This window comes from Acanthochromis polyacanthus, chromosome 3, assembly GCF_021347895.1.
Source record: "Acanthochromis polyacanthus isolate Apoly-LR-REF ecotype Palm Island chromosome 3, KAUST_Apoly_ChrSc, whole genome shotgun sequence".
In the NCBI taxonomy this organism is placed as follows: Eukaryota; Metazoa; Chordata; class Actinopteri; family Pomacentridae; genus Acanthochromis; species Acanthochromis polyacanthus.
This window is the reverse complement of record NC_067115.1, coordinates 32688647-32710374: the sequence shown is the minus strand read 5'-3', so window position 1 is coordinate 32710374 and position 21728 is coordinate 32688647. Positions and strand designations below refer to the sequence as shown.

Genomic DNA, 21728 nt, shown 5'->3' with positions numbered 1-21728 from the left:
TAACCACTATACCATTGTGCAGCCCCTGCAGAGAACAGCTCCTTTTAACTAAATGTTTTCTGTCCACAGTACCGCTGTTTTATTGAAGCCACTGCTGTAATGCTGCTTCTTCCCTTTACTGTTTAATGAAATACATTGACATCATGATACTATATACATGACAACTTTAGGAAATATAAGATTTGCCAGCCAAAACAAAAGTAATTGTAGATTTTGTAGTGAACTTCAAGAACTAACTGTTCTCCCTCTACTTTTTGCAGCGCTGCTGTATGCAACCATCTTCGGTAATGTCACCACCATCTTCCAGCAGATGTACGCCAACACCAACCGCTACCACGAGATGCTTAACAGCGTACGAGACTTCCTGAAACTCTACCAGGTCCCCAAAGGTCTGAGTGAGCGGGTGATGGATTACATTGTGTCCACTTGGTCCATGTCTAGAGGCATCGACACTGACAAGGTAACACTTGAATACAGCTTGCTGTGTCAGCAGAATGGATTTTGGCAAAGAGTGGAGGAACAACACAACAAAGTTTTTTTTATTTACTAAAAATGTCCTGAAGTACTCATATTCCTTGCAACTATTGCCAGGTTTTGAAGATATGCAGCTTCTATGACTTCCTAAATGGTTGTGGTCATTTCTAACATCAATTGCAAGTCTTGGGTAAAATGCTTGCAGAGTTTGCTTTTAGAGTTAAGATCCATACCTATATTCAAGTCCTTTTGATTGCCATCGAAGAATTTCCCACCAAGACACTTCTACATTTCTGATGAGACATTCTGGTACCAACATCTCAACCAGACATTGAACAAGAATGATCTCAATAGATGCCAACCAAGAGCAAAACCAAGACTCCGCTTCTCCAAGACACACACACAAAAGCTCATCAAAAAGCATTAACCCCAGCAGCACTATCCTCACAGTCAAATGAGGATAGTGAGCTTTGGAGTTGCTTTTCAGATGATAGTTTAAGCAACCTTGCCAAAATGGCTTTCTGGTGGAAAAAAATCAGGAAATCTGCAGAAAAGCTTGTCCCTGGGCAGCTTTGAACCTTCAGCAAGTCGATGAAATGAATTAATATTCTAATAATATAATTATCAAGATTATAGAAAAAAAAAAGCTTGAAATATTTCTCTTCACATGCAATTATTGTGGAATACATGAAAATTTACCAACAGAACATTTGAGCGAGATTAAAATTTTTTGAGCTGCACCTGAAGAGCCAACTTTGTGTCAACTCTTGCATCAAACCAGCTCCACATCAGTCAAACACTTCATACAGTATTTCTACATGTCTCCATTTGAATTTACTTCCACTATTCTTTTGTAACGATCTCCAGCTTTTTTTTGGGTTGAAAGGCTTGCGGATCCTCCAGGAAGAACAGAAAAGAACATGGCTGGGGAGAAGGATGGAATGCTCTGTTTAGCCTGCTAAAACTAAATCCTAAGACAAGAAATTCAAACATTAACCTTTATGAAAGAGGACTTATTCCAAGACTGATGTGGTGGGTTGCATCACCTTGGCATCAGTAATAAACAGCTGTTGCATTGAAATTGCCTTTCATTTTTAATTAAGAGCCCAATCCAGGAAAACCGCACTCAGAACAAAAGAAAAGGTCTATCTAATTACTTTTAACCACGGGAACAACAGCATCACATAAAGCGTCTGTGCTACATTTTTTTGTTCTTTGCTATGCTGCGTATCATCTATCAGACAGTGACATGGGCTGTAATGAGCTATATTGGTCTGACTTTATGTGAACTCAGTTTAAGCTGACCTACTTGTGTCTGCAGGTGCTGCAGATTTGTCCCAAGGACATGCGAGCAGACATCTGCGTGCACCTGAACAGGAAGGTGTTTAAAGAACACCCTGCGTTTCGACTGGCGAGTGACGGCTGCCTGCGGGCCCTCGCCATGGAGTTCCAGACCATCCACAGCGCACCGGGAGACCTCATCTACCACGCTGGAGAGAGTGTAGACAGCCTGTGCTTCGTAGTTTCGGGATCGCTGGAGGTTATCCAGGATGATGAGGTGGTGGCCATTTTAGGTAAGGTTTGAAAATGTATTTACTTTTGGTGCAATATTAAAAAAATCAATTCCCTGTGTTTTGCCTTGAATCCACCCATAACAATCTTAGCTAGCATGACAGATTAAATCAGATATTACACCATACGACATAAAAGCAATAAGTGCGCTAACATAAATAGAATATCTCAGAGGAAAGCAAGGAATAAGTTTCAAAAAATGAAATATTTTTGAAGACCACTTTAAATCAAGTTACCATTGTGTGTACAGGACATTTAAAACAACAAAGTAGTGAAATAAGACCGGTGTTACAAATTTACCTGAAAAGTTGAAGCATTAGGGTTTGGACTCTACATCATAATTTGTTGTCTAAATGTACCTAAGCAGTAAATATTACATTTTATATTAAAAAAACTAAAATCCATAAAATGTGCCAGTGTATGAGCATTAAAGTGCACGTATTCTTATTGCTCTGACTTATTCTTGATTCTTTCAACATGTTTTTTTTGCACCTAACTCATCCCACAGCTTTTAGAAAACCCATACAAATTATATATGAAAACATGCAGCTCAATTTGGAATGGTTTGCTCTGCCTTTTGGTAGCAATTCATAATTTTTTTATTTTTTTTTACAAAATTTGTTAATAGACTGTGTTAAAATTCCCCATTAATAAGAATGAGAAGTCAGCCAAACAACTGCCACAATCTAGCCGTCTCTGGAACCCTGCAGGTCTGTCATACTTTACAGGAGAAACTTTATTCAAAGTTTAAGCAGGACACAAGACTTTGAATGTTACCATTCTAAATATGTGTTTTAATATCTTTTACTGTTTACACACAGTTAAATTTTCATGAATTTTTGTCATTTTCTGAGTTTTCGTTCAGTTAGAGCCCTCTAAACTTCGACCAGAATTTGTAATTTTTTTTAAACTGCAGTTAATTTTGTCTCCTTCTCACTGTTTCTACTGTACATGAACAATTTATACCTAAAAATACAGGCATTTTTGCAATCTTTCACATGGTCTTTGCTGTAGGACTAATGTTTTTTTTTTTCATGAAACACCTCAGAACACACAATGTGTCGCCAAAAACACTCATTGACTCATATTAAGTCTCAAGCTCCAAATATTGGGTGAAAATCAGAAACAGTGAATCTCTCTAACCTGCCACCAATTTTACAAAATAATATACAGTAGGCACATGAAAATACATTAGCGTGTTCAAAACAAAATTGTACTTATTTTTTCAATAAGGCTTCTAGTTTTTAAGCTGGGACTGTTTCTTTGAGGGGCTTATATTTACTCTCCCTGTCTGCATCTCTCTCTCTACACCCAGAATCTGCCTCTCCTCACACCCCTTCCCCCTCCTCCGTGACATGTGTTGGCTTTACAAAAGAAAACGTGCACACTGTTCCAAATTATTACGCAAGTAACGAAACATTTCACCTGTGTTGATTCTCCTGTCTGTTTAAAACACAACATCAATTTCAGACAGGTACTAAGGAAGATTTCTATCAAGCAAATAAATCATATTAAGAGAGCAGCTGTTAAAAAGCTCCTGAGAGCAGCAAATACATAAATCAGCCACAACATTATGAACACTGACCGGTGAAGTGAATAACATGGATCATAGTGGTGCTATGGGGTGTTCTGCTGGAAAACCTTGGATTTTGGTCTCCGTGTTGATGAGACCCAAATATATGTTGTCCCAGCACAAGAACACACCTTCGTGCAAATTGAAATCCCATATGTCACTGGTCTACCCTGGCAGGAAAATGCACCTCAGCACAAAGCGTCAAACAAACAGGAACATCTTGGGGATCATGACAGTTGCCCAAGATGTTGATTTGACTTCCAAGAGACTTCCTCGATCCCACTCTGATCAAAGATCAACAGGATGCAGTGAACCAGTGAAATTAATACAGGCCCACTGCATAGTCCAGAGTACTCAAAGGATCCACTGCCAATGTCCCGGTCCAGACCCCTTGTCCAGGTCCAATGGTCCAGAGCATTTTAGACGACATAAGGGGAACCAACACAATATTAGCCAGGTGGTGATAATGTTATGTCTGATCTGTGTCGGCATTTGAAGCTGCTGGTGCCTCTGGAGTCCCAAGAAGCTCTTGATGTACGATCTTTCAGAGGTTTTGCATAAAGCTGCATTTCAGCCACCTCTAACCAATGCTTTTGTTTCTCCAAACAAGGAGAAACCTTTGTAGTAAGCTCAGAAATACATGAAGACCAATTTTCAAGCAATTTTATTCACCGATTAATGTCGTGCTACACCGGATGGTCCAGATGGACGAAGTTCTGGATGGCTGGTGGATGATCACCACATCCCAACAAGGCTGCGATGTCAGCAAGGAGACGGTGGAGGGATGTTTTGGGCTGAATAATGGGGAGTGAGCTGGTAGGCCCCCTTTAAGGTGCCCAGAGTTGTCAAAATGACCTCTGTAAAATATGTGGAGTTCCTAATTGATCATTTCCTGCCGTGGTGTAAAAAGAAGAACTGTGCCTTCACAAGTAAAATCATTGTCACCCAAGACAATGCACCATCCCACGCTGCAAAGAATACCGTTGAGTCCTTGGCTGCTATGGACATAAAGAGAGAGAAAATCATGGTATGATCACCATCATCCCCTGAGCTTAACCCTATTGAGAACCTGTGGAGCATCTTTAAAAGGAAGATCTGTGAGGGTGAGCGCTAGTGTACCTCAAAACAGCAGCTCTGGGAGGTAATTCTGGCATACACATGAAATCCAGGCAGAAACTATACAAGGACTCACAAGTTCGTTAGATGAGAGTCGTGAAGGTGATGTCCAAGAAGCGTTCCTATGTTAACATGTAACTTGACCTGTAAAGAGGTTTTTGATTGATTTATTTTCTGAAAAAATGTCTCCTAATTAAGAAAATACAACAGATTTCCATTTTCCCTGTTGAATGCTTTGAAACTCTGTTCTGCATAAAAATTTGGAACATTTTATTTTGTATTACTGAAAGAAAATACTGACATCCTCTGAAGTTTTGTTCAATAAAATCCTGATTATAACTGTTGAGGATTAAAATAATTGTACCGGCTGTCATTTCTATTGACTATTTAGGAAAAATTAACAAAAAAAGCATATGCATGATAATTTGGAACACAGCGTGTATACATCCATATTTCTACATATATACGATACATATAAATATTATATCAAATACAGATCCATGACTTGGTAATAAATTAAACTTGAGAACCTACTATGTTATATATAAAGCAAATAGCCTGACTAACTTAGATATTATGGCTAATAACTCACCACATTATGTACCCTGACTAATTAAAGAATTAAAGTTTTTTAAAGATTCTCAATGAGCCAGCATTTTGGCAACAGAGTAAGTAAAGTTTCAGGGACATTAGATTCGAAAGAGTATTGGCATCTTCATTAATTACTAAATTAATAGGCGGCAGGTTGGAAAATAGACTTTTGGAGATATTTTTCTTAGTATACTGGACTCTATAATGTTATAAACAAGGTTTGTTTCTGCGGAATCTTCTGGATTTCAATTTTAACATTTCTTTTCTCGGCTTTATGAAAACTCCTTCAGTAGGAACAGAAATGAAATGTCACTATGTTTTAGTCTGAAAGTGAAATGGAGAAGTGAAATTGTATTTGTGCTATTGCCAGCTGACACCACCACTGCTTCACCCAGAGGAAACACCTGAGCTCTGACACAAAAATACTAAACTGTAGAGTCACCTGCCACACGCACAAAAATAAAAAAATAGCACTGCTGCCTCCTCAGCACATCAAAACAGAAAAATTAAACGTGCTTGCTATTTTTGTCAGTGTGCGTAGGAATCGTGCTCCGGGGCCCTCATTAGCCAAAGCATCGTTTTTTTGTGCATGCAGAACATGCTGCCTCGTTTTTGAGCTGATAGAGGGAGAGTGTTCACCGGTTCAGAAGCACTACAGTGTGAAAGACGACAGAGGAAGCTGTCAAGGCGGAGGACGGCTGAATGAACAGCTGTCAGAGACATTATACAGTTCACTCTGACTGTTCACAAAACCTCTCAGCTCTTTAGCGTGATATTCAGCATCATTCTGCAGTCAGCGGCCGGAAAAAAAACACACATTCAGCTTTCTGTTTGCAGAAGACATCTACATTTTTAACCGAACATCTTGGAGTAGCATTCAATGTGAAATGAGTGATATTTAAATGAGGAAACACAACAGTACTTACAAAAACACTTACAAATTAACTGAAGTAAAACTATGTGACATTTCCTGTCATTTGATCTTAGATGTATTTCATCAGCTACAGTATGCAACAGAGGAGTACAGTCCTGTGCAACAAAAATACTACAGGGATTCAAATACTTTTTAATCTAATTTTTATTTTTTTTGTACTTCCCATGTGCACCATTATTTTTGTGGCAGATGATTCCAAAATTCTTAAGCAATGTTCTGTCAGTCTTCAGAGACCGTTTATTCAGCTGCTCTTTGCTGTAGGAGTCATTTTTCTCTGTCTTTCTCTGTAAAATAACCCAAAGCTGTTCTACTAGAGGTCAGGCAATATGCTTGGCAAGATAGTAGTTTTTACTTCTTTAGAAACTCTCGTGTGATTTTGCCAGTTTGTGTTGAATCATTGTCATGCTGGATTATTCCTCTTCTGCCCAGCTTCTGCAGACTGAGTCATTTTGTCAGCCAGTATTTTCATGTATTCACAGGCATTCATGGGATCATCTAGAAATATCATCTCAGCAATGACTTCTTCAGCTTCATATCATCACATACTCACCTTTACTGTCAGGACTATGCATTCATAGTGGTAGTCCTGACCAGAACATCTACACAAGAGTCTTTTTTTGGACACCATCCATGGATGTTGTGTGCATAGATGCAGTGTCCTTCATCTGAGCTGTCACAGAAACCTGCCTGTGTGTTTTAAGGGCTATATTGAATAAATAGCACACTGCCCGTTACAACATTTCAGATGCTGTCGCTCGTTCTAAACCTCCTGATTACTGCTGCAGCTGTCAAATGATTCCTAACGGGTCACTGATCTCCCTTTTTAATTGTTCATCTTTCTGAAGACTCACTAGTTCTGGTGTTCACAGGTCATTTTATTAACTTGTTTATGTTATTAGGCTGATGCTTTGCTTCGTTCCACTGATCACAGTTTGTACTATAGTTCCTGCATTTTCAATACAGAATTCTAAATAATTTGTTTCTTCAGTTTTTAATAAAGGGAAAATATTCTGCTAGTCAAATAGAAATAATGCAATTATTCAGATGTAATACAATTTAAAATGACATTTAAGTGATATTACTGACTTTTGTTGTGTTCCGTATATTTATTATCTATAGATTTAGCTAGCTCAACATGCCAACACTCAATGTAATCAAAAACTCCTTAAGCTGTTTGTTTCTTCTTGCTTTTGCATCGAGGATGAGCTTCTGACTTTAATCATTCCTGGCCGCCATCACACAGCAGCAGGAGCAACATGTTTCCGAAGTGAGAGAGGAGCTGTGTTTTACTTTGAGTATTTATTGGTGCTGTCTGGATATGATCAATGAGGATCTAACAGCAGAACACCTTCTGTATTTACTTCTTCACTTGAACTGTCACTGTTGATGTGATGCAGTCAAGCAGTGCATTTCAAATTTGTTTATATAGCGTTAATCGTGACACATGATCTCATAGCACTTCACATAGTGAGGTGAAGACTTCACAAATGTTAAACAAGGAATGGAGAACCCAGTAATTCAAAGCTGCCGTTGGGTTCTGGCAGTCAGCGACACACAGAGGTCATGTTTGTGAGAAGTCCTGAGATTCATTACAGGCTGTGAGTGTCAAAACATTTCTTTGTTGTTTACAATGCTTGCTATTTTATGAATGTATTTCTAACATTTAACATGCCTTACATAATCACACGTGCTTTGTTCCTTTAAAATACGTCCATGTCTCTATTCAGTACAACAGACAGTTCATCAGAGGACGGTCTTAACAGTGTGTGTGTCCACTTCCTGTTTAGATAGATAGATAGATAGATACTTTATTAATCTCCAAAGAGAAATTCACAGTTCCAGCAGCATGAAAGGCAGAGAACATGAGAGCATGCAAGTTACAAATAAGACTATAATAAAAATATAAACATCTAAACATCTGGCAGTTCAACAGTGCAACAGTTTAGTTCTGTCTTGGGAGTTGTGTGAAGAAATGAAACAGCGTTTGTAGAAATACTCATACCTCTCCAAGTGATGACATCCCCTTCACACGTGGAATATGGAACATTTTTGCTTCATGAGTCTGTTGATGTGAAATGATGGGATTCTGTGTTTCACTCATGGGTTATTTTATTGTTCCTCAAAATCTAACATCCTAGTTTCTGATTTCCTGAAACACGGAAAGTCTGTTGATGTGTGATGAAAATCCAGCTACCACTTTACCAGTAATAAAAGGCTGTGACTCTTTGAGGTAAAGAAAGTACACGATGTGAATGGCTATTAGATACTGATTGACCATGCCTGGGATAATTTATAATTCTAAATAATTAAGTTATTGCTGTTGTTCCATTTGCACAAATGTGCTTTGCTCTCTTGCTTAAGAGGTCCTGATATACAGTATACTGTGTGTAACTGCAAAACGCTCTATCTTTGGAGAGCTTCATATGGATCCTACTGCTGTCTGATGCTGCAGGTATTTAATAAACTTGAATGAAAGATTGTTTTGCGCAGACTGAAGCAGCAAACTAAACTTTAGCTCCTGTTAATGTTTTGTTAGAACCCAGATTGCATTAATTACTTCTAAATGTCAATAATTATAAACAGACTCTGTTTTCATCATTTTTATGGACGTACCGACCATATTTCGTACTAGGTCTGACCTACTAAGATTGTCACGACCACTTTTACAAAAAAAGTGAGAACAGTGCTCATTTAGACATGAAGCTGATGTTCTCAGATGCTGTAAGATTCACAGAAAGCAGTTCTGTCTGAAAGAGGCTTAAATCAGCCATTATTGGCCAGCTGGATCCTGGCTTAGTTCACTGTTCATGCTGGGAAACCGGCACTCCCTTTAATCTGCTTGATCACGACTTGAATAGGTCAGCATTTTCATGCTTTCCACCATCTAAATGACCAAATGTATTCAACTCTTTCATCACCCAAAGGCAGAGTTCACTTTCTGCATTGCAGCAAAAATGAGACTTCCACCGTGCGTTTTTCTTACATCACTTGACTAAAACTGAGGCTGTCCAGGTGCTGAGCAGCATTTAGAAACCTCATGAGATGTACAGTTGTGTTAATAGGTTCACAAACACTGGCAAAACTCTTGAAATATTGTCCTTTTTTTTTTTTTTTTTTTAGAAAATATGTTTGATCAAGGAAAAGCTTTCCTTTCATTTAGGGTTAGTGGTCAGACAAACAATTTATTGGCACACATTTGTATTTGCTCTGATCATTCATGTTTTCATTAAAGAATGGTTCATTTTTTACAAATTCTGCCAGGATATGTAAACTTATGAGCGCTACTGTATGGGTGTAGTTTGTTTCCGAGTATCCCAACCAAAACCAGAAATGTTTTTGTGTTTCCACGAGAAAACACAAAAACAAGTCACTACAACAATCTTGATCATTACCAGAGGTAACCTGACATAAACACACTCACTTTGTGATCCTCTTGTATTTATTGTAGTGCAACACCAAGTTAGTATTTCAGTTTCAAACTAATGAATAAATTTCTTCAGGCCTCGTGTATAAAAGAGCTAACATCTGGTAAAACCCCCTCTACCATACCAAAGATACTTTAGTAGTAATTGGTGCAGTGACATTAGGATGCTAGCTGGTATTGCTAGCTTATGCTAAATTTCTGTGATTATTACTAGAAACCTTGTACGTACAGTGTTTCGAATGTGAAATCGACATCTGTTTAGCAAGAAAAGCTAACATGCTAAATAATACATACATACAATCCATGTAATCTGCTGAAATTCACAAAATTTCAAATGTAAGGAAAAAAAAACAACCAATAACTACACGTACAGCACATTAATATGATGTTGGTACATTTTAATTAGCAACAGAAAAAGGTTAATTCTTTATCTTGTAAACATAGTTTTACAGAACAAATTATAAATGGTAGTCCATGTATCATTTTCCTACATGCTACATTTACCTTGAATTTACATTTATCTACCACTAGAACATTGGTGTATGAAGACATGCCGTGTCCACAGAGTGGGAAAAACAAGGAAATTGCCAACTTGTCTCAGCTTTGACTGCTATTTTGAACTCACTTGATTGTGAGCTCTTGATTTAAGAATGATAGTTTCCTTTGGTGAAACAAAAAAGAGAGACTTTTTTTTTTAAATAAAAGGGAAGCTTTTGCAGCTTTAAAAACAAAAACAGTGTGGAATCTTTTGATATTTTGAAGTTCTGTAGTAAATAATCATCATGAATGTTTCATATTTCCGACACAAATATAAGTAAGGAGGCTCATGGAACCGTTTTCCTTTTGATTACAGCTTGTAGTTACTTTTATAACTTCTGTGGATCTGTCAGTCTGCTATGTCTGGTGCTTAAAAAGAAGCTGTTTAGCTGCTGTTTGTTTAAAAGACAAGGTGATCTGTGGCTGATTATTTAAACACAAAATGAGAGAAGAGCAGACAGAGAGGTCTGATTCCTGATGATCAGAGAGCAGGTGGAGGCAGGAAGATACTGAACCAGTGAAGGAAAAGCAATCCATTTACTTAAAATGGCAAACGAAGAAGTAGGGTGGCAAAAATAAATGAACATAAATGATTTCACCGGTGCATTTTAATGTACATTTTAAAACACACTCTAAACGCGCAACTAAATAATAAAGCTGATCACACCAGTGCAGTGAGAAGTTAGTCTGGAGCTTTGTTCCTGTTTGATTAGATGTGAAAACCATTCTTCTCTTGTCAAAGTGTCTCTTCGTTCCTACAGCCAGACTACCATGGCAGCTAGGAAACTGACCTGCCATCGTGGTTTAGGTCCAGGAACCTTTCTTTTCATCTTCGCTGTGACTGGGATGCTGAGCGGAAATAAGTTGAGCTGAGCGACCTGTTTCTGTCCTTTGGATCTCTGGTTTTACTTCCAGACAGTCACCAGAAGAGACGTGTTATCAGCAGACTGAATCAGCTTCACTTCCTCTCTGGATAAATATTTAGATTTCACTCTGAGTTGTGCACCTCCGCCTCTGTAGTTTCACATCACATTAGACGCTATTTAAAGTCCATATGCTCGTCTTGGTTCCTCTTTTTATATTAAAACAAATGTTTTCTCTGAACAGCTGCAGCCTGTATCAGAGTCATTCTTCACTCTGATAAATGTGCTTTTGCTGCAGTGCTCTGATGCTTCATTAATGATGGTGTTCATCATCTTGACCCTTTGATGTGTTGTCATTTATTTGACTTCACCAGAGGGGACAGACGTGTTAGTTATTGGTGGAATCAAAGATGTGAATTGCAAGAAAATCAGATGCTTCAGAACTTGCTTGAGAATTTCAGTGTTTATGTTCTTTGTAAAAGACATCAAGTGATAGTGATTTGTTTTCCTTGGGTGCATTATAGCTAAATAAAAGTATCAACTTCCCAAAATGTCAACAAATATAGGCTAAAAACAGTGCTAATAAGAGGATAGCAGTATGCGCCTTTAGTTGACATTTCGTGATATTTTACAGTGTCGTCTTCTCCTCATGACTTTAATTTTGTGACTTATGCTAATAATTACAACTGTGTTTCTTCTTTGGCCAACAGAACACATTTGGACTTGTTTATTTCCTTTTAATCCTTTTAAATGAGATCCAGCAACTGATGACGTTGCAGCTGCGACTTCAGAACCTGAGATTTTCTGGTTCATAACATGAGCTAATTTTTTTGGTTTCAAATGTACAGATTTTTGGTGGCAGTGCTCAGACTGGTTCTAAATTGGTTCTAAAGAGATTATAGGATGGTTCATTGGGGAAACATGAGTTGAGAAACAAGTTATTTAAAATATTTTTCACGGTTTGACTCTAGCACAGGTGGCAGCGTGAAATGCCAGATGAAGGTAGGAGATGAGGATAGGACCCCTCCTGGAGTCTAGACACTGGTGGTGGTAGAGGCGGGTTTGCAGGTGACTGATGGAAAATATCTGGGGTGTCCTGAACAATCAGATGAGGGGGAGATGGGGAAGGAGAATGATGGAATTGCAATGAATTTAAACAACACAACCAACAAGCCGATTGGCCCTCGGAGTACAGGCAGACGGATTATTGGACAAAAGTGGTGATGAGGTGATTGGGAGTAGAGTGATTTTGACAGTGCAGGAAGTAAAGCAGAGAACAGTGCTGTGGGGATTCTTTAAATACCCAAAAGGACAGAGACAGATGTTGATTGAACAGATTTTTAAACTTCTGCTTCAGCTTCAGTTCGGGACAATAAACAGATTTACTAGAATACACCAGGTTGTTCTGACTGGAATGGAGGTGAAAAAATTACCGACTGATTACTATTGTGAGCATCGTGGGTGTTTGAGGTGCATAACAGAATCACTCCGGACACATTCTGCATCTTTTCAGAACTTTTAGTGAGCTCCGGCAACATACAGACGTCAGCTCCCGCTCTCTTCCCATCTCTCCTCTTCTTCTCTATCTATGTCTCAACCCTCTCCTATCTCCACAGCGCCCCCTAGCCTCACTACCACTCCTTTAAGCTCAAATGCGCAACGAACACAGGGATGTGATTTTTCCGCGAATTCGCGGAATTCCGCTTTTTTTCAGGGATGGGAATTTACCCCGGATCCGCGGATTTCCGCGGATTTCATTTGTTTGAACACCGATTTCACAAGTTTGAACACTTTATTGTCGCTGATACTCCCGCGCGATGGTAACGACGTTAACGATAGCTTGTTAACAACGATTGTAAACGGCCCAGCGATTGGAAGTCGCCGCGCCGCCGCACGTACTTGAAGACAGTTTGTTTAAGGAGGAGGAGGAGCAATGGTCTTTAAGTATAAACTAGCGATATATTTTCAGATTGAAGATGGACTGAAAATCATCTTCCGAACCTGCTTCCAGTTTGTGAAAGATTCTCTCTCCAAGCAGCAGTACACAAAGGAGTCTACAGCATTCACAATGATCTTTATGCTGGACAGTCCTTCATCATATGCATACAAGTATCTCCCTGCCCAGCAGACCAGCACAATTCTCACAGATGACCAAATAATGACCTGGCATCCCATCTCACTTGATTCAAATTCTGTAGAAAACTTATTGGCTCTTCTGGAACGTGAGGTTTACAGTGATGAAAGACAATCCACCTCTTTGAACCACATTCAGGAGGCTGTGGCTGCTGCCTCAGTGATATTTAATCCCGAGCAGATCAAGAAACTGACAGACTCCATGGATGGAAAGCTTGTGGCAGTTATTGAAGGGAATGGTGACTGTATTGGTCACTGAATATTTCTGTGAGGCAAAAAAAAATGCCAGTTTTGTTACCTGTTTGTTCTACTAACTTTAAACATTGTAAATAAACAAGTGAGTTGAGGTTTTTTTTGGTATTTAAATATCTAATAGTTGTGCACATTTTGAACACACAGTTTTAAACTTTTCAACCGTTAATCATTTACTTTTGAGGTTTAATAACAATGTGAGATAAACAGATTGGGTTTATCTGATCTGCTCTCTGCTTGGTCAGTTAGAATTCTTGTGTTATTTCTTAACATCTCACACCCTTGTGCACTTCACTTGTCATCACTGTTTAGTGTCAGCACCTCTCAGCCAGCAAAAATAAATGCAGAGGAGCAAAAACAGTAGCAAGAGTTAACGGACAGATGAGAAGTTTGTGTTCAATCCAAACTGGAGGAAGCTTAAACTCCTGCCTGTGGACTGAAAGATACAGTGCAGTGTTTAGAATTGGACTGTTATGCAGAAGATGTTGTTCTTGTCGTATACTTGCAGCGTACATTTCAGATACATTTAGGGCCTCAGTGGTGTTCATCCTGGATCTGGATAAATACAATAATATGAACCCATCAACCCAGAAAGATCAGACTCAGGTCTGTTTTCTGTGATTCCATTATATTGTCAAGCCCTGAACATACTAAAACACTGGAATTGAACTTTAATGCCTGTGAAGTGGTTTTAGCCTTGATGTGTTTGGACAGTGACCCCTTATCACTTAGAACAAGGGATGAAATTAAGTTAGTGAAAGTTGTTTCTAAGGAATGGGAAAATACAACACAAGAAACAAGCACCTTCTGGCAAATATACAGTTAATTACTCAAAAGTAGCTGTTATTCTCACAAACATCACAAGATTGGCTGATACTGTACTGACATGAGTTTAAATTATTCCCCTATACTGAGAGAATCTTTACTTGTTTTGATCAAATTTGTCCTGGTGGCTGAATAGGTGCTGACAGATGCCATTTGATGACTTTCATTAAAGGTGTACAGTCTTAATCTTAATCACAATCACAGAACTGCATCACCATCATGTTTTCAAACATAAGCTCATGTCGGAGACCATGGTAAAGCTATGAAACAGCTCTCTGTGTCGTCGGTTTAGACTAAATCCTGGCTCTCTGACATCAGCTCTGCAGCTGTCTGTGTGAATCTTGTGTGATGGTTTCTGCCAGAGTGTCACTGTTATGATTTAGCACACAGCTAAAACAGGGTGGACCAAGCAGCTGACAGTAAATAGCAAAGTAAGACTGTTTGAGTACTTTGTCATTTGTATTTGTTCAAAAGAAATGGCACCAGTTTTGAACTCCTCTTCAAACTGCCCATTTAATTTTCAAATGGTGTAACATTTTAACTTTGGCCATATTAATTATATAGATTTTGTCATATTTCCAAAAGACCTATAATAAATCCATGAAAGAACCAAAATGCAGGATTGTTTTTGTCACAAACATGCTTTTATTCCAGTGATTCCATCAAAGAAAATTAAGAGTTTAAGAAGTCATCTGAAACCCAAGACTGCATTGATATGAATGTTCTTTACAAATAGATGTAAACTTTGGTTCACAAATGTAACTAAATACATGCATTCTGATTGCATTTTTATCCTCCTCAAAGCTCCAAAATTTAGCCAGAAGCGGTGCATTTTGTTGAGCATATGAACATTTAGAACCTGTTAATTGATTGTCACACTGTGTCTGTCTGCAGGTAAAGGTGACGTGTTTGGCGACGTGTTTTGGAAGGAGATGACTTTGGCTCAGTCCTGTGCTAACGTCCGAGCGTTGACCTACTGCGACCTTCACATCATCAAGCGAGATGCGCTGCAGAAAGTGCTCGAGTTTTACTCCAACTTTGCCAACCACTTTGCCAGAAACTTGGTGCTCACTTACAACCTGAGGAAGAGGGTGAGCCAGCTTTCCTGATGTATATTTAGTGCAGTTGTATTTTATTTAACATGCTTTTACTGAGAAAATCACCTGTGTGTGTGTGTGTGTGTGTGGTGAAGATTATTAGCATCCTGCTTCATTTAGTCCTATGTTTAAACTGCTCAGTTATGGAGAGAAATTACTTGATTAAATCAATATTTTATAGAGCAGAGTCTTAAAATGTTAAACTGTGACTCAGTAAAACACCAAAATGTTCCTAAAATCAGACCAGAGTGACAGTGTGTGAGTCATGTGGATTGGGATGTTGTTGCTGCTCGGTGCTGAGCTCGTTCTGTTGTCGTCTGAAGACTTTACATAAGCTGCTTTGTTCTCAGCTCTTCCTCTTCCACACAGCAGGTGTGACTGTCAGTAAAGCAAACAGTGCGGAGGTGGATGATGACAGACAGATGTGTTAACACCTCAACCGCAGCCTCCGATCACACGCTTTCTGCTTAATTTAAACCTTCAGTTTGTTCATTCAGCCTGAAGAGACCACAAAATGCAAACAAATTGGTGTTTTAAAGTCTAACCAGCCACACCACTTTATACTGTCCCCTCTGGGCATGTTTTGCCGAAATGTTGTTCTTTGAATAATAATTTGTGTCTCTGACTGGTTAGGAATTCTTTAATATTTAATCTCCATCTCCTCCCACATTCAAAAATTCAGAATCTATAAATCTATTTTTTAGTTTCAGGAGGGTGACTATCGACTCTTAGTGCCCCATGTTAGAAGTTCTAGGAAATAATGTCCAGCAACTTTCCAAGTGACTATTTTCTGTGATTCCACTGTGTTGTCAAGCCCTGAACATTCGGCAAATCAGTCAGCTGAAGTTTGCATATGAATCCTGTTCAGCTGTTGCAAGTATGAGAGGGGACAAACTAAAGAAACACGACTCAACCACAGGGTTTCTGGGATGTGACTTTCAGGACTTAAAACATCTGCTGCTAATGTTTTGGTGCCAGATATCACAGGATTCATTGTGTAGAGTCCAGACCTCAGCAGGTTGGAGCTATTTTGGCCAAACAAGAAGGATCAGAAGGCAGGTGGTCATAATGTTTTGGCTCATCAGTCCAACGGGATGGAGGTTAAAGTTCCCTGGATGAAGGTTGACTTACGGCTTCTTAAACACACCATAAAGTCAGGTCTCAGGTGAACTCAGAGAAACTTCCAGCACACAGATCATTCTGCACAGTAAAGGTCGAACAGCCAAGATAAAAACACATTTTTAGTGGTCATTGCTCATCCATCACATGGTAGGTACAAGACTTGTTGTTTCCCATGTCAGCTTTCTGTTGCCTGAATACATGCTTATGTCACAAAAATAATATTTAAAGGAAAATATTTAAACTTAAAAGAATTCCTAAAAAAAACAATTTAAACAATAAAATGCTATCAGGCATTAAAACTATTTAAAAAGGACTAAATGTGATTATACTACAGATCACTAAAATCATCTCAGAATTACATGACAGTCCACCCAGCATTCGTCAAGATATTTCAGTCTACACCTAAGTGGCAGACTATTGCCATTATATTTACTATACGTACTTGTAAATGCACCACAGCCGATCATCTAACCAATAAGAGCTCTGGACATGTTGGCAGCAAGTTAGCCAGTATTAACATTTATATTAATGAATAATATTAATGGCTCGAGGGCCGAATGTGAAGATAAAAGTCAAAGTCTCTTCTTTCAGCTGCAAGTGTGTACAACTAAGAGGTCTAACAGGAAATTCAGGCCACAATAAATCGTTATCTCACCTTACAACTAGTCAACAAAGACCTGCCTTATTTTCATCAATGCTTTAATTATAAAGTTGATTTGTTGTGCTCACTGGCTCATATTATGTTGCTGCAATGTCAGTTATTAGAATCAATAAAAGGTGATGTGACAGCAACATGTAAGCTTTAGCTGAATCCACGATTTCATGTCGTGTATCTATTTATAAAAGACCTTTAAGTTTCTAATCTAGACAAGGCAGGGAACATTTACTTAAGTTTATTATCATTTCTCCTGCAGAGAAGTGATATCATCTTTACAGTCTTTCTGTTATAAATCAAACTGAAGCCTAGCTTTCAGAACTCAGCTGGAGGAATATTTACCTTTATTAATTGATGTTATCATTTTGTAAATGCACATTTGAACAAAAATTATCATCTGAAATATCTTCTCCTGGTCCTCAAGGTCAGCTTTAATACACTGTATTGCCAAAAGTTTCCTTTCACCTTTTCACAAGGTGAAAGCCCTCTTTTGTGAGGTCTGGCACTGATGTCAGATTGAAGGCCTGGCTCTGAGTCTCCACTCTAATAAAGTTGAGGTCAGTCAGATTCCACACCAAACTCACTCATCCATGTCTTTACTGAACTGATTTGTGCTTTGGTGCACAGTCATGTTGGAACAGGAAGGAGCCATCCCTAAACTTTTCCCACAAATTTGGGGGCATGAAAATGTCTAAAATGTCTTGGTATGCTAAAGCATTAAGAGTTCCTTTCATTGGAACTAAAGGATTGAGTCCAACCCCAGATAAACAACCCCACACCATAATCCCACGTCCACCAAACTTTAAACTTCACACAGTGCAGTGAGGCAAGTACCGTTCTCCTTTCAAGTACCAACCCAGACTGGTTTATCAGATTTCCAGACAGAGAAGTGTGATTGGTCCCTCCAGAGAACACGTCTTACTGCTCTGGAGTCCAGTGGCGGCTGCTTTACATCACTGCATCCAACGCTTTGCACTGCGCTGGGGTTGATGTAAGGCTTTAGTTAAATAAAGTGTATTCCAGGTAAGAACCAAACAGACACCAGCTACAGTGTGTTGTTGTGTCGCATCCTTGGCCTCTGAGGTCAATTTAATAAGCCCTTCTATTGATCAAGACGATAAGTGCACTGATTTACTGATTTCATCAGTGAGCCATTAAATTATCAGATATGGCTGTGCGTGTTCAGACACACTGTTCATATGAGATGTAACTTCGGTTCCAGCATGATAGGTGAATGGATATAAATGGAAAATAAACTGTTTTTTTTTATCTTGCTAAAGGTTGTACACATTAACTCTGACACAGAATATAAAACCATCTGAGAAACAAGAAAGTCACGTGACTTTAAGGTCTCTGTGCCTAAATTCTACAATTCTGCCTTTTTGACCTTTCAGATTCATTTTTACAAATAAGAAAATATTTGATTTGGTGCTGTTGTATTAATCCTTTGATGCACAGCATGGGTCCGGAGATATTCATTTTTAATTGAATATTGGTCACTTTTGATCCATGCTGTGCATGAAAGGGTTAACAGCACAACAGCTGCATGTAGAGACAACAAGAACAGTAACATGTAATGCCTCATCTATGTTGGATTACTGCTGACACAGAGACTGATGGCATTTTCATCCAGAAAACATTGTGATAAGATTGTAGTGAATCAGCAAATGAACATATTGACATTAGTCTAGTCAGAAAGTGAACATAGATGCCTGGGTCACCGTTCCCAAAGGTCTCCATTTCTAAAATGCAAGAGAGTGAGCAGCTTTTGCAAAAGTCACCATTTTAGGATCCTAAAACTTAAAAGCAGTGTGAACACTAGGCATAAACATAAAGGAAATTAGGCAGTTTAAAATTAAAAATGTATTAAGCGTAGCCTGAAGCTTTTTTGACAAGACTACACAGATCTTAAAACACTTTCTTTCTCTAACCTCCAAACATTTTTTAGGCCCAGAAACATTAATGCTTTAGGAATTGAATTCTTTCAGACTCTAATCCTTGTACCATATTGTATGTATCCCTAACAAATGGGAGCCCAGCAGGACTCAGTTATCAACCTGTAACTCGTATCGCAAGATGCACTAAAAGACATTTAATTTAAGCTAGATGAGAAACTGAAGTGAAACTAACAGCTGCTTTAAAACCACAGGACCTGAAACTGCTTAAAATTTTTCTTTGAAGTGAAAACACCCGATGAAAGACACCTAGCTTGAAGTAATAGGTCAGCACACTCTCACATCTGCTTTCACCGCTCAGACAGCTTCATTAGGGTCACCCCATTCCTACTGTCAGAGAGAGGAGAAGAAGGAAGTCCTGACACCAAGTCAAAAAATGGAACATAATCACACACCAGACCCTGTGATGAAATTAGATCTTCAACTATTAACTTGAATCGTCTTTGTTGCTGCCTCTACCACACTACTATTCATAATTTCCTTCCCCAAAATTGCTTTTCTACTGCAGAATGAATGACTGAAAATTGTGTTTTTAAAAAAGGCTTATAAAGCAAACACTTCTTGTGAATCAGAAGTGACTGATGGGTTTTAACCCCTCAGTTACTTCTAACTTCAGTTTAATGTCGTTCTGTGAACCTTTTGCTCTGCAAGGTCTGCCTTATGTCAAAGTTTGTTTTTGTCTGTTAATAGTGGAACATATGAAGAATCTGCCCTTTTTGAAATTCTGTATTCTCCAAATGATTTTTAATCATTTTGAACTTGGTCACAACGACTTCCTAAAGTTTCATAGGTTACATAAAGTGAAGACTTTAGCAGGAACGCTAATATGGGTGGTGGTTCAGTCTGTTTGTCTCAGTGTGATAGCCTCTTTATGATACATCACTGATACAACCGCTTGTAAACCGACGAACCACAACATTACAGTCCACCTACCCAATATAATGTAAGTCCCTTTGTACCTCATTGAGTCCACAGACCCCTGAAGATTTCCTGTGGAATCAGACATCAAGACGGCAGCAGCAGATCCTTTTAGTCCTGAAACTAGTGAAGTGGGGTCTCCATTGATTGGACTTGTTTTTCCAGCACATCTCATAGATGCTTAGTTGGATGCTTGAATTAATAGGGATTATTATTCCACTGAAAGGCCACTGTCATCAGGCAATACTGCTTTCATGAAGGGGTGTGTATGGTCTAAAACAAAGTTTAGGTAGATGGTATGTCCCATACGAATGCATGACCCAGAACCCGGGACACTGTCCAGAGCATCACGCTGCCTCTGCTAGCTCGCTTTCTTTACATGCGTCCTGCTGCCATGTATTCCCCAAGTAAAAACACCCAGCCGTCCAAATAATGTCAAAGAAAGCGTGATTCATCAGACCAGATTTGTCCATTGGCCATGGTCATGTTCTGACATTTACATGAACACCAAATGCTTTCTACAGTGGTCCAGGATCAGCATGGTCACTCTGACCAATTGAAGCTACTCCGCTTCATACACGACAAGCAGCGATGCACTTTGTGTTTGGACCTCTTTATATCAGCAGCCTTCACTCCCATTGAGCCTTGGACCCTGTTATGGTCCAGTGGGTGTCCTTCCTTGGACTATTAATTGCATATCTGGGACTGCCCACAATACCTGCCATTTTGGAAATGCTCTGACCCTGTCTAGCCATCAGACTTTGGTCCTTATCAGCTTTGCACAGATGCTTACTCTGGCAATTTTTCCTGCTTCCAACACATCAACTTGAGGAACTGACTGTTCACTTGCTGCCGAAGATATCCAACCCACTGACAGGTGCTATTGCAGTGAGATTTGATTGGCTCTGTTCAAATAAGACTATCATGAAACAAACAATACAAAATTTACATTTCTCCCTTATGGTTCTAGTTTTCCTTGCTTTCAGGAAAACATAGTGTGTGATGCAGCAGACAAAAAAGAAAAACAAAACATCAGCTGGATAGATTTATCAGACATGTCTGGTCTCAACATCAAAAGAAAACTAAAAAACAAACAGATTAATCCATCCACACCAGCCAAATATATTCATCCTGAAAACTAAATAACTCAATTTGACACCAACATCCAAATCTAGCTGTTTTTTTAGGTCAAGGCTGAATGTGACCAAGATTATTTAGTCAACATGATATATTTCTTTTAGTTAGATGAAAACAAACTCAGAGACTTGGAATTCAGATGATGGATCAAACACTGTTGTCAGCCATAAGACGCTGCCGCTCACATTCTCCTGGTTAGTTTCTCAGCACGGCTCTCGCTCTCTTGTTCTGCTGTAAATCGCTGTGAAAGCCTCCGTGTCTTGTTCTGCTTGGCTGTGCAGTAATGATGCTGGAAAAGAGAAACGACCTACCAGAGCAGCTCTCACCTTCAAACGCTCGGACAGCCCACAGTCTCACAGCTGAGAGCCTCATCGCACATCTGCACAGGAAGCAACATCTGGCCTGAACAGTTGGAGTTTAAAGATTTTTAGCCTCAAGTTTCGGAGAAGAACTTACATTTTTTTAAATGGGAAACCTCAACTAATTTGGCAAAAAAATTGAATAGAATGTCTTTATTTTTATTGTACATGTACAAAGAAATTGAAGGTGC

At 38.9% G+C, this 21728-nt stretch overlaps 1 protein-coding gene across 1 annotated transcript in view; it reads left to right on the top strand.

Moving 5' to 3' along the window:
- Positions 1–21728, top strand: part of kcnh1b (potassium voltage-gated channel, subfamily H (eag-related), member 1b) — a 76315-nt gene that overhangs the window by 40423 nt on the left and 14164 nt on the right. The window contains exons 8-10 of the mRNA XM_022209916.2: positions 261–460; positions 1796–2048; positions 15189–15385. Of these exons, the coding sequence (XP_022065608.1) occupies positions 261–460; positions 1796–2048; positions 15189–15385 (650 nt within the window). The remainder of the gene's footprint in view (positions 1–260; positions 461–1795; positions 2049–15188; positions 15386–21728) is intronic.